This window comes from Macaca thibetana, chromosome 2 (assembly GCF_024542745.1).
Source record: "Macaca thibetana thibetana isolate TM-01 chromosome 2, ASM2454274v1, whole genome shotgun sequence".
Classification (NCBI taxonomy): Eukaryota; Metazoa; Chordata; class Mammalia; order Primates; family Cercopithecidae; genus Macaca; species Macaca thibetana.
In genome coordinates, this window is record NC_065579.1 from 142,007,588 (window position 1) to 142,021,173 (window position 13,586).

Below are 13,586 nucleotides of genomic sequence, written 5' to 3' on the forward strand. Positions count from 1 at the left end.
ATCAGAGCTTAGAACCATGCCTGGCACACAGTAGTCATTCAATAATTATTCCTTGAGTAAAGAGACAGTATTGTGTGTTCTGTGAAATAACAAAAGTTCAGGAGCAGCAGATAGTTGGTGATTCTAGTCACCTCTGTTTTGTTATAGGACAACTGATTTTCTCTGAGTTTTACACCAAAATTCCTTCTTCTTTTAATACGCCTTCTTACTTAGTGCTTTTCTCGTGATCATTTTCCCAAACTTCCTAATGGACATAGTGTCTCGTTTTCTGTATGTTTTTAAACCTGATATTTTGGAGTTTAATCCATCAAACATTTATTGTTAACCTACTATGTGTATTTTGTTACACTTAGGAACAAAGATGAGAAAACCTGTTACTCATATAATTTATATTCAAGTAGAATAACCGATATAAACCAACATCGTAGTATAGTAACAGTTTAATACATGAGCTAATGTATGCATACAACAGGAGCCCAGCATTTAGGAAGCTTTTTATAAACTGTCCCAAACCCCAGGTTTTTTATATACTCCTAACTGAGTGGATGGATGGCCCATCAAAATGTTCCATGGAAAACATATAATGTCAGAAGTTACCATGTGACTCTGTTATGCTCTGCCTCCCCTACCCTCCCCACTCCTCAATTGGGAACTACTGGTGAACAAGAAATGAACATAGTACAGCCATCCCTCCTTATTCCCTGGGATTGGCTCCAGGATCCACTCAGATACCAAAATTCCTAGATGTGCAAGTCTCTGATATAAAATGGCATATTATTTGCATATAACCTACACATATCCTCCTGTATACTTCAGATCATCTCTAGATGACTTATAATATCTCATACAGTGTAAATGCTGTATAAATAATTCTTATGGCCAGGCGTTGTGGCTCATGCCTGTAATCCCAGCTCTTTGGGAGGCGGAAGCAGGAGGATCCCTTGAGCCCAGGAGTTCGAGACCAGCCTGGGCAACATGGTGAAACCCTGTCTCTACAAAAAATTTAAAAATTAGCCAGGCATGGTGGCACACACCTGTAGTCCTAGCTACTCAGGAGGCTAAGGTGGGAGGATCGATTGAGTCCAGGAGGTCGAGGCTGCAGTAAGCCATGGTTGTACCACTGCACTCCAGCCTGGGCAACAGAATGAGACCCTGTCTCAAAAAAAAAAAATTGTTATACCATATTTTTTTATTTGTCTTTTTTTTATCATTGTTTTATTTATTTATTTTAGAGACAGAGTCTTGCTGTCACCCAGGCTAAAGTGTAGTAGCTCTATCATGACTCACTGCAGCCTCTAACTCCTGGACTCAAGGGATCCTCCCACCTCAGCCTCCTTAGTAACTGGGATTAGAGGCACACTCCACCATGCCCAGCTAATTATTTTTATTTTTATTTTTATTTTTGTAGAGACAGGGTCTGTCTATGTTGGCCAGGCTGTTCTCAAATTCCTGGCCTTGGGCAATCCTTTCACTTCGGCTGGGATTACAGCCGAATCCTTTCCCAAAGTGCTGGGATTACAGGTGTGAGCCACCATACCCAGCCCATATTATTTTTTATTGGTTCTTTTTTCCAAATATTTTCAATCCACAGTTGGTTGAATCTGCAGATGTGGAACCTGCAGGTATGGAGGGCCAACTGCATAAGGAATTCTATCTGAGCAAAGTGGTCAGGAGGTTCACAGAGGATTTTGAAGGAATATGCTATCTGGGATTTCTTTCCATTGTATTTCGAATTACAGTAGACAAGGGCTTAATATGTGCGAGAAATTGTACTAAGTGCTGAGGATACAATAATGAACAAGATTCCTGCCTTTGTGGAGATTATATGGCAAGGGAGGAAATAAAACATTATAGATTAATTCCTGTGATCAGTGCTATGAGATGAGGTCATATCCTGAGGGACCCAGACAAGCCTAGCACCAGGGGCTGGGGTCACCAGTAGATAAAAATATGAACAATCATGCCTCAGCCCCGTAGAACAACACAGAAAGAAAATGGGGAAGAGTGAGTAGGGAAGCAGGATTTTTGACCAAAACCTCCCAGTTTAAAGGTTTCTATGTGAAGAGGCCATGTACCAAGGATATATTTACTAAAAGTATCTAAATACAGGCTAATTCAATTTAAAGGAATCCCAAATGAGAGGTAAGATTTTCTTCCCCTCTAACTCCCAAGTCTGGTCTCTAAGGAGGCCCCTACAAAACAGTAGTTGTATTAGTCAGTGATAAAATTTATTTAGGGTCAATGGAAATGCATTTATGAATTTGAGACTCAAGGGTACATGTCAATTTCTTGGGAAAATCCAAGGTAATTTTCACGGAGTACTCAGATGGGAAAGTTGTCATATGCTGTCATGTCTCATGGTAGAAATGCTACCCTTAGCATAATAACATATAAAAGAACCATCTCTGGCTGGGCGCGGTGGCTCACGCCTGTAACCCCAACACTTTGGGAGGCTGAGGTGGGCAAATCACTTGAGGTCAGGAGTTTGAGACCCGCCCGGACAACATGGTAAAACCCTGTCTCTACTAAAAACATAAAACTGAGCCAGGCATGGTGGCGCACCCCTTGTAATCCCAGCTACTCGGGAGGCTGAGGCAGGCGAATTGCTTGAACCCAGGAGGTGGAGGTTGCAGTGAGCTGGGATTGTGCCACTGCACTCCAGCCTGGGTGACAGAGCAAGACTCCATCTCAAAATAATAAAATAAAAGAGCCATCTCTTTGTTCTGGGATTCAGCAGAGACAGAGTCTTGCTAGAGACATAAACGAATATGACGGTCTCTGCGCTCAAGGAGCATATAGTCTAGTGAAGCCGATCACCATAAAAACACATGGCTGTGATACCACGTCGTGAGTGTAAGAACAGAGCTATGTATGCATGGGGAGCAGTGGACATGATGGCCAGGTACCCTTATTATGGGAAACATAGAACCTAAAGTGTGCCCCCAAAGGAACGTGATTCAAAATAATATTTTGCTGAACATATTGGTAAGAAGGAAAGAAAACATATTTGAGTTGAAAAGTTACAGTTTATTTTTTCCCCAAACTAGTCCCCACTAACCCCTCTTACATTTTCCTCGTTGCTTTTCTTTCTTTCATTACCTTTTTTCACACTTCCTCACCCTACAGGCCGCCAGTTTGTCTTTCTGACAAACATCATTAAGTGGTAACTCTGGAGAGTTGGGAGATAACTATGGCTTCTCTCCTCTACATGTAAAAGTGCTCTCTGGACTAGTAAGATGTGATAAAGCACCATCCATATTTCTTTTTAACAGAGACAAACAGATCATACAAACTCCCTGAGAACAAAGCCTATGTCTGTACAACTTTGAATTCTACACAGTTTCGTATTTCAATTCGTGAAACGTGTTGATCCTTCTAGTGCCCTGACCTTAGGTCAACTGCTGGGGATGCAAAGAAGGTGACCTTTGAATTGGGTCTTGAGGGATGAATAGGAGTTGGTTCTCAATTATTTCATGTTTAAGTCGACATACTTTCCTCCCTTTGCTAAACTCTTGAATTCTTTCACTTTCGCAGCAGGATTATGCATTAACTTTTAAAAATTAAAGTGAACAGTTTAATTTTTACTGATGGTCTGTGCTACTTTTATAAAAACATGAGCAAACTGGTAGACAGAAACCAGAACTCGAGAGCAGTGGAGGAGGAGATGCTTTTACTGTGTGGGAACGAGGGCTGGGAGAGCATAGTGTATGTTCAGAGCAGTAGTAATCCAATGATTCATCCTGTCGTTCCTCTTCCTCCATAGCCATCAGGTTTGGGCGGATGCCACAAGCCGAGAAGGAGAAGCTGTTGGCGGAGATCTCCAGTGATATCGACCAGCTGAACCCAGAGTCCGCTGACCTCCGGGCCCTGGCAAAACATTTGTATGACTCATACATAAAGTCCTTCCCGCTGACCAAAGCAAAGGCGAGGGCGATCTTGACAGGAAAGACAACAGACAAATCAGTTAGTTCTCTTCTGCTGTCTTCATTGGGGGAGGCGGGGAGTTGTTGTGGGTGTTTGTTTCTTTGAGTAAATGGTTTACTGCGCTACGAATGCACATGCAGAATATTGTTCAACTGTTGGCTGTTAACATATTGCAGACTGAGTCTGAAATGCAGGAAGTGTTTTCAGATAGCATAAGTAAACATTATTTTGAAGAGGGAGAAAAGTCCATCAAGTCTTTGAGAATAGTGTTAGAATGTATTGGTCATCCTAACTTTAATGAATGAACTTAAGCCCCCTCAGCCTATCACCCTCTTTTAGGATCCATCTCTTTTCTCGCCATCAAAATAACTGGCCACAGCAATATTCATTCAAGCAGCCTTGCTTTTCTCTGGGAAGAGCCCGACCTAGATTTAGAAAATGTATTGAATCCCACTATTTCACCTTTCAGGAGAACTACCAGAATTACCCTTTTTTTTTTTTTTTTTTTTGGGACGTTGTCTTGGTTTGTCACCCAGGCTGGAGTGCAGTGGCACAATCTCAGCTCACCGCAACCTCTGCCTCCCAGGTTCAAGCGATTATCATGCCTCAGCATCCCGAGTAGCTAGGATTACAGGTGTGCACTACCATGCCCGGCTAATTTTTGTATTTTTAGTAGAGGGGGGTTTCGCCATGTTGGTCGGGCTGGTCTAGAGTTACCTCTTAGGGAAGTTCAACATGGGGCATAAAATAGATTCTAGATATTAGGTTACTTTTCCTTCCTTGTAGCATTCTTGATTATTCCAGGGCAACTAGAAGCTCTGTCCTTTTATTACATATGGAATTTTATCTTCTGCAAGGCTCTGAGCTGCCTGGGCCACTCCAGTGGACTCTCCAACATCTGTTCACTCATTGAGCAGCACCATTTAGAAAACCCAGAATGGGTTGTAATTGTTACTGAGTTAGGTTTTCCAAGCAGCAAAGCTCTCCCCTGACTGGAAACTGAGAAAACAACATGGAATTATAGCATAAAATTGTGCCTGAATTCTAGTCCCAATTATGCCATCAGCTTGGATGACCTGGATCATGTCTCTGTACCTCAGTTTTTGTTTTTGTTGTTATTTATTTAAGACAGTCTCGCTCTGTTGCCAGGCTGGAGTGGAGTGGCACCATCTCGGCTCACTGCAACCTCCGCCTCCCTGGTTCAAGCAATTCTCCTGCCTCAGCCTCCTGAGTAGCTGGGACTACAGGTGCATGCCACCATGCCCAGCTAATTTTTTTGTAGTTTTAGTAAAGATGGGGTTTCATTGTGTTGGCCAGGATGGTCTTGATCTCCTGACCTCATGATCTGCCCGCCTCAGTCTCCCAAAGTGCTGGAATTACAGGCGCAGCCACCACGCCCGGCTTTGTAGCTCAGTTTTTAACGACAGGGTTTGGCTTTGATTCTGATGTCTGCACAATGCTCCTAGGGCTGTAAGAACTGCAGAACACACTCAGAAGACACTGTCCCAACCATGGAAAGCCCTTGTATGCACTCATTTATTTTCACGTGAACACCTCCCAGAGAGCTATGCAATTATTTGATAGATATGTGTAACTTTTCCCCTATTCAGATATATTGTGGGGAAAATCTCATTAACTTTTCATGTATTTTGATGACCATCTCAAGATGGTAGTCCTTCTGTTTAGCTAAACCATTTAGTAAGAGAATCAGTTAATAGAAAAAGGAAACTTGCGGCATAGAGCCATACACTGATAAGGACAAAGAGTTTTCCGATTTGCAAATAGGTCTCTGATACCTCAACAATAATATACCTGGATTCAATTCTTTACAGTATTAAAAAAAACCTTGCACATTTATTAGGTTCGAGTCACATTGCCACCTGACTACTGCTATTATTATCCTCTTTATTTTAGAGATGAGGAAAATAAAGTCCAGAGAGGTTAAACATTTTGCCCTAAGACCCCACAGCAAGTGTGTAGAAGACCTGGGACTATAATGCAGGTTTTCTGGCCTCTAGTTCAGAAGATTCGTAGCACGCTAGCCCCTCAGCGCAGTACTTTAGGAAGCTAGTCTTTCCCACTTGCTGTCAGTGAGCCAGGGAGACATAACACACTGAGAAAGCTTCGCTCTGAGAAAACTTTCTGTGATTGTTTTCTCTCAGCTTTTAGAACAGTAGGAATTCTTCACCTCATCTGCTGTCCCAATATATTCACAATTGGAAAAAATTTGTGCTGTTTTGGTTCTTTTCAAATTACAAAAGTCCTTGACTAGGACTGCTGGCTTTTACATGCGCAGGACTGCACAACACTGGTGATCATAAAGCTCATTCGTTCAATGAGAAAATTGGCCATAGCAAATCAAAAACAAATGAAGACCTCTGCGTAGCTGATTGGACTACAGAAAATAAACTATTCATATCCAGGAAGAAAAAAATTAAAGGATTGCTGAAAAGGAAAGAGCCCTAAAGCAAACTATCTACAGTTTTGGTTAGTTTTTTTTTTTTTTTTTTTTAGGTGGGGTCTTGCTGTGTTGCCCAGGCGGGAGTGTCTTATTATATTGGCCAGGCTGGCCTTGAACTCTGGGCTCAAGCAGTCCTCCCACCTCAGTCTCCCAAAGAGCCGGTATTACAGGTGTGAGCCACCAGCCATGGTTAGTTTTCATCAAGTGCTTTCTCACCTTCTTTTCATCCTCCAATTCGTACCTACAATCCTTATTAGAAATCCTGTCAACTTAGTAGTACCAGAAAGTCAGGCAAAAGACTGAAAAAAAAAAAAAAAAGCCTCGGTGGTCAAGAACTTAAAATTACACTACTGGTGTCCAACGTGCTCTTATCTGTGTCACTGGAGGACACACTCAAGATACCTCACTCCAGTTGACTCCTTGGCTCTAAATCTTTGAGTTAAAAAATAAGGAGGTTCTTTATGGAATAAACAGGTATTAAGTTATTTAAAGGAAAGGGCTGCAAAATGCTTGGTTATGGGCTTTTCAAGTTCAGAGGCCAAGCATTTGTCATTTTCTTCCAATAACTAGGACTATGTCTTGCCCCTAATAGTTACTCAGACTATATTTGCTTAATTGAATTAAACATGGTTGCCTATGCCCTTTGAAATTCTGGACTTTCAACAGAGGGCCTCTAACTAGCCCAATATTTGCTTACCAAACTGCACATTATTGATGATCTGGATTCAGGCAGGATCTGGAAAAAGAGAGAATGGGCCAAATTAAAATAATCCGTTCACTGATGACACAAAACTAAACTACAATTGTTTGGCACCCTCTCTTCTCCTTATCTTGCAAAATCAAATTAAACACTAGTGGAAAGAAACAGTTCAGAGAGGAATATGGGAAAGGAAAAAAAAAACAAAATGTGATTTCCAATGAGACTAGAGATTTGTTCTTTATCTACATGATTATGTTATTCATTTGATAGCATCTTTCTCAGGGGTGTTATGTTATCTCTTGGCCAGGACTCATGAAAGTTAGGATTTGCATTGATAGGAAAAGTTTTGCAGAAATGTGGACTCTTGAGAGAGTGGGAGGTATACAAAAGTGGCTATGGCTGTGCAGCAGAGCAATTTGCGTTTCTTATACACCCTGCTTGAGACTGATGTCATTAGTGTTGGTTAGGCCAAGGCTGGGGGAGGCTACTCAGAATAGTGGGTTGCCAGTTACCCAGAACCTTTGGAAAAGGAAATGACTTGATTGAAGAGGCCATTCTTTAAATGTATCATTCTCCTCAATTTCACCATTGCCTATTGTAGAATGCCTGCTGCCTGCTCAGCGTTTGCCTCCAGGCAGACCAGGATTCCTTCCCCTCCCCATCTAAACTTCCTTCTCCTGGATCTTATTCCCTAGGGCCACTTGCACCTTTCAAAATGGATAAATTGCATTCCCCTGCTCCCCTTCTACCAACTTTAACATCATGTCCTTGGTATAGGATGCCCTACTTTTCATTGTTTTGCCTAAATAAGAATATGCTTGGGAATTTTAGGCTTAGGGCCGGGAAAAGATGGGATATGGAATTGTTAGCTATGGATTGCCGGACAAGAAATTTTAGGAGCAATAGACCTTTTAACCATCCTCAATAGGATGGAACTGATTCTCCCCACAACCTATTTCCCTTTCAGTGGCTTGCTCCAGCCAAGGCCCCTTATTTAAGAGGTCTTTCTGCACTCTGAAAACCATGCATATGCCAGAACTAGGTGCTCTGTTTCATGAAGGCAGTTTGATAACTGAATGGACTTTGGAAGTGCTCAGTGTTTGACTATTACCCTGGTGTGATGATCACACTGCGTGTATCATTGTCACATGATCCCATGTTTGTTGGTGAAAATAAACAGTGGTTTTCAAAAACCATTTTCAGTGCCATGGTTTGTCATAAAACAATAAATAGAAAAACGCTTGATGTGCCTGCCAACTTTTCACCCCCTATCTAAGAGATGGCGAAGCTCTGGCTGCACTCTATCTGCAAATAAGGAATAAAACTCTTTATTTGTGCTATATTGGACTTTGGGTTCCAAAGCATCACATTGTTTATGGTAGGTACATGTAGAGTCACTGTTTTTATAATTATAAGAGCAAACTGGTGCCATTGGAAAAAATGGTCTTTCTAAATAGTGTGTGAAATATGAAACTAGTGAAGAATAAAATCAATATGGAAATGTAAACTTCTATGAAAACATTTCCTTACCCATTTAAGTTTGTGCATTCTGAAATTTACAATGGCCATCAAACCCAGTGACTCAAAGCTATTGGAAAGATATCTGTCCTGTTAAATCCTACACTTACAGCTAAACAACATATGGGCTCTTTTCCCTTTATCTCTGGAAAAGCCCGAGTGAGCTGGAATTTGCTCCCCAAAGGAAAGACATCAGTCAGAATCCTCAGAGAAAGGGGCTTAGGGACCCCAGTAGAAATAAAATCAGGATAGTAGTGCCAATTTGTTTCTGGGGCTGCTGGAGAAGTTAGGCTTCTGGGATCATTCATCCATCTATCAATATTAATAAAATAAATTCTTCTATTGCCAGGACTGTCAGGAATAGCTAAAGATATAAAAGATCTGAACCAGTTTCTTTCAGACAATAAGTTAAAAATAATATTTTTAGAGTTAAAAAGAAAAGCACTTGGATTTTTTTCCCCAATGGCTGGACTCAGTTGGCCAATACCCTTGCTTGCCTGCTGAATAACTCTTTGGCTGGCAATTGATTTTTTTAAGAGCTGTGGTTATGTGCTAGTTCATTAGAGTGTGAATCATTCTTCATATTAACTTTTCATTTGTTTGTCTTAAATCTCTAAACCCTGCAGGAAAGCAGAATATCTTTGACAGCTTTCAAACTTCACTTCTATCACACACAGCACTCCACCAGCACCTCTAGGAAACAGTCGTTCAAAAGGCACCGCCCCAAGACCCCAGCATGTAAGAGCGTTAGTTTAAAATCTCCAGTTCATCCTAGAATAATCATTTTAAAAGGAAAAAAAGAAGTGAAGAAGTCCTATGGAAAGCAATGGAAAGGGAAAAGTTCTCAACCCAGAATCAGGACTTAGGTTCTAGTTCCCAGTTTGCTATAAATGGCACTTTGACTTTGGAATGTCTCTGGCTTCCGTTTATTCATTAGTCAGAGAATGATGGGGCAGATTATTTCTGAAGACCCCTTTTGTCCTATAAATCTCATGGTTCTCAACAAGAGGGAAACAGGAACAACGGGCAGAAACCAGCAAGAGGCTGAGGAAACCAAACCAATGAATTTTGGATTGTAGCTAACCGAGGAGAACCGCGTGTGCCACAGGTGATGAAAGTCAGATGTGTAAAAAGGAAGAAGGAAACAAAATGAAGATAAGCCCTAAGAATTCAGTGTTTTGCCCTGGTAAAACTAGGAACATCAGGAAAGCCACACTTGATGAGGCCCACATTTTTCCAAGCCAGTTTTTACTCTGACAGGGTTACCTCAAGTGATTGAGAGAGGGTAGACGGGTTGACTACACTCATTCAATCTGCCAAATTAGAAAAGTCACCCAGAATACCCTGTGCTTTTTGAGTGATTTTCATGTTTATGAAAATTCCTTAGCTTGCTATTTTGTTATTCAAAAGGATTATAAACATAGAGCATTCATGTATAATACCTTTCATAACTCATGTTAAAATGCTGATGTTATTGGATTTCTCAGGAACAGTACTGTTCTATTTCTCCATTCAAAAAGGTTAAAAAAAATTAATTACTCTATTTTCATCATTAATCCCATTTCCCCCATTGTCTTTGTATTCTACATAGGAAGCATGCCATAATTGAATTTACTCATCTATATAAAACAGTACTTTAATCCTATTCTGAAAATCAAAATATATTTTTGAAAATCAAAATATGTCAAAATTGAAAATCAAAATGTGTCAAAATATTGAAAATTTAAATATATCAAAATTAATTATATTTGATGTATCCCTCAAAAAATTGATTTCTCCTTACAGAAATCTTTTTGCTTTCCTGGAGAAACACTGGGTTCAAGTGCAGCTTTCTTCATTCTATTCTGGTCTGTCCAATATATGAAAAGCACAAGCACACAATGACCAGTGACAGATTCGCTATGAAGCTAATGAAGCTTCATGGGGCCCTTCCCTTGTGCAGAGCTCCTTCCAGTGCGTGGGGAAGGGCCCAAGCAATTTTATTCTCATAATTTGTAATACCTTCCTTAGAGAGGCCCCACTACTGTGTACATTTTATGCACCACAAAACCTGAATTCACCCCATCATGTCCTAGCTGTAATTAAGCTTTCTTTCCTGTTAAGGAGGGACGCTTACCCAGCCATTTGATGTAGGGTCTGAAGATAAATACACTATTAGCCCCAAACTAGAAGTGTTAAATCATTAAGACAAAATTTGAGAATGATACAGCTGCTATAATGGCAATCTTTGGATAATACTGTCCAGGCTGATGGCAAGTGTAAGGACTACACTTTGCTTTGTAAAAAATACAAAAACACGGCCGTGGAAGTACAGTACATTTTGTATGGAACATTGTACCACATTGTACCAAATGTCATGTTAAATTAATGATTCAAGATAAAAATTATGCAGACCAAATTTGACCAGGGTTTTAAAAGGTTCTCTCTCCATGAAGCAGGCTGGCCACGATCTTCTCTCTAGGTTTGAAGGTAAGGAGGTTCCCTGTGAAATATGAAAGTAACGCCTAAGTGAACTGTCTGCAATCTAAGAATTGGTGAATTGGTTGCAAAGAAAGGCAGACCACGCCCACCCAGGGATCTCTCTTGCAGTTTGACAGAGAAAGAATCTATGCATCCTTCAGAAATGCAGTGAAAACAGTATAATCAGATATGACTAGGAAAAAAAAAAAACAACTGGTGTTCATTTGCATGTCAACACCCAGAATTCTCTGCTAGTTCACCTCTTCTTCAGAATGCAGAAAGGACTGAAAAAGCTGAAATGGAGCCTGGCACAGTGGCTCATGCCTGTAATCCCATCACTTTGTGAGGCCAAGGTGGGTGGATCACCTGAGGCCAGGAGTTCAAGACCAGCCTGGCCAACATGGCGAAACCCCGTCTCTACTAAAAAAAAAAAAAAAAAAAAAAAAAATAGCCGAGCGTGGTGGTGGGTGCCTGTAATCCCAGCTACTCTGGAGGCTGAGGAGAATCGCTTGAACCCGGGAAGTGGAGGTTGCAGTGAGCCTAGATCGCGCCATTGCACTCCAGCCTGGGCAACAGGAGCGAAACTCCATCTCAAAAAAAAAAAAAAAAACTGAAATGGTTTGGCATGATGGTGGGGTGCTGATTCCTCTCTCTGTCCTTGAGTATTTACTGCCAGGAAATCCTGACCAACATCAATTGCCAAGGGGTTAAAGTCACATTGTTGTTAAATTGGGAGAGAAAATTAGCAGGATTTTGTGCCCTGTGTTCAACTATTACAGAGTTTCGAAAACAGGAACCTGGAGCTTTATATGAGGGGACAGGGGAAGTAAAGGGGAAGAGTGACAAGGGTGATTTATCAGGGCATACTTCCAGATAAATCACTTACATGGAGGTGAAAGAATTTCATGCATATGTTCTGTGCCAAGCAGCCAAATGGTTGAGCAGAAGCTCCTCTGAAAGTTGAAGTGGGCAGTTCTGGGTACAGTCTTTCCACATGTGAAAAGGCGATGATTTTGTATTCATGTTATTTGTACTCCTGCATGTGCAGTTGGTCTTTTCAGGTGTCCAGACCATCATTTTCTCATGACATTAAAGAAAGCCAATAAAGGCTAGTTGTGGTGGCTCACACCTGTAACCCTAGCACGCATTTAGGGAGGCCAAAGCAGGACGATTGCTTGAGCCCAGGAGTTTAAGACCAGCCCGGGCAACATAGCAAGACCTCATCTCAAAAAATGAAATAATTTTTTTTTAGAAAAAGAAAGTCAGTATTTCATTTATATTATAATACACTATAAAATGCCTGTAGGACAAAGAAACACGTTTTCTCTAGGTTCTGTGACAGCATCATTATCCATTCAAATTTTTCTCATAATTAGAACCTGACATTCTGGAAAAATACAGTAAATTTTCATTGATGTTACTTGCTCTGCCCCCCTTTTATTTCTCCCATTAATAATATTAATCCTGAAAAGAAGAAAAGAAAAAGGAAAAAAACCACCCAAGCGAAATGTTTAAGAAATACGGTACGGACAGTTTGGTCCCTTGAAAAATTAGAGCCACCAGGTAAACCTGTTCTGGGGTTCTCACATCTGTCCCCTTTTGGAGTTTGGTAAGTAGTACAGTTGAAGTGAATTTTTTTGTAACAAAAGTAAAAACTTCCAGAATAACTCCAGTAAAGGGTGTTGACGTGACGTACAAGTTTGGAAATATATTTAACATCTGAGAGTCCTTAATGTTGGTGTTACTTCCTCCAGTGTAGAACAAACTTAATCTTTTGATGAAAATCATAGAGTTCCATAGATATGAATAGAATCTCCAACCGGTGCATCTTGAAGCCAGCTGCCACGGCCACTCATGCACCTTCTCTGTGCCCATTCAGGAGAGAATTCTCAACATCTCTGCTCAAAACAGTGTTTACTTTTAGTCTATCAGAGACTTCATGTTTGTTGTGCATGCACACTCACAGCTCTCCACACACATGCCCACTCCCCACACACATCCTGCTTCTGAGAAATACAACTAGAATTTCCTCTGGAGAAGAGGTGGAAACCCCTGATTGAGAAATTTAAGGCCTAGGAAAGGTAAATGACTTTTCTTAAGTCGCATAGTTCACCACAGAACCAAAGCTAGAATGCAGATACCCTCAGCTCTTCTTCCAGTGCTTTCAGGTATACAAGTATTTGAACAGGATTCAAGGTTTAACTCCTTATGTGTCTTTCAGTGTATCCGGTGTAAGTAAAATGTTGCCCCTTAGAGCAGCCTTGAGAATTTCTCAATGACTACAGACTTTGGTTAGTTCTATACAAGGGAAGTGAGAGAGAGATAATGTCATGACCAAATGACTTAACTTTTGAAAGCAGCCTATTGCAAACTTAAATAACTGGGGCATGTATTTTATTGATTGACCTGTAAGGACAGATATTTTAAAATGTAAATTCAAAACTGTTTTTTGCAGCATTCACCTATAGGCCTTCTATATCTGCTCTTTGTGAAATAGATGGCTTCCAGAGCATTAAAAAAAGA

At 40.7% G+C, this 13,586-nt stretch overlaps 3 protein-coding genes across 8 annotated transcripts in view; 2 read left to right on the forward strand and 1 right to left on the reverse strand.

Moving 5' to 3' along the window:
* TSEN2 (tRNA splicing endonuclease subunit 2) overlaps window positions 1-13,586 on the forward strand; it is a 728,632-nt gene that overhangs the window by 596,793 nt on the left and 118,253 nt on the right. The gene's annotated exons all lie outside the window — the stretch shown is intronic.
* TIMP4 (TIMP metallopeptidase inhibitor 4) overlaps window positions 1-13,586 on the reverse strand; it is a 328,069-nt gene that overhangs the window by 242,356 nt on the left and 72,127 nt on the right. The gene's annotated exons all lie outside the window — the stretch shown is intronic.
* The window catches only part of PPARG (peroxisome proliferator activated receptor gamma), a 146,116-nt gene that overhangs the window by 113,523 nt on the left and 19,007 nt on the right, over window positions 1-13,586 (forward strand). For 5 of the 6 annotated variants that reach the window (XM_050781477.1, XM_050781478.1, XM_050781475.1 and 2 more), the window contains one exon: window positions 3,764-3,963. The exons of the other annotated variant lie outside the window; for it this stretch is intronic. In XM_050781477.1, the coding sequence (XP_050637434.1) occupies window positions 3,764-3,963 (200 nt within the window). The remainder of the gene's footprint in view (window positions 1-3,763; window positions 3,964-13,586) is intronic. 6 annotated transcript variants of the gene reach the window in all.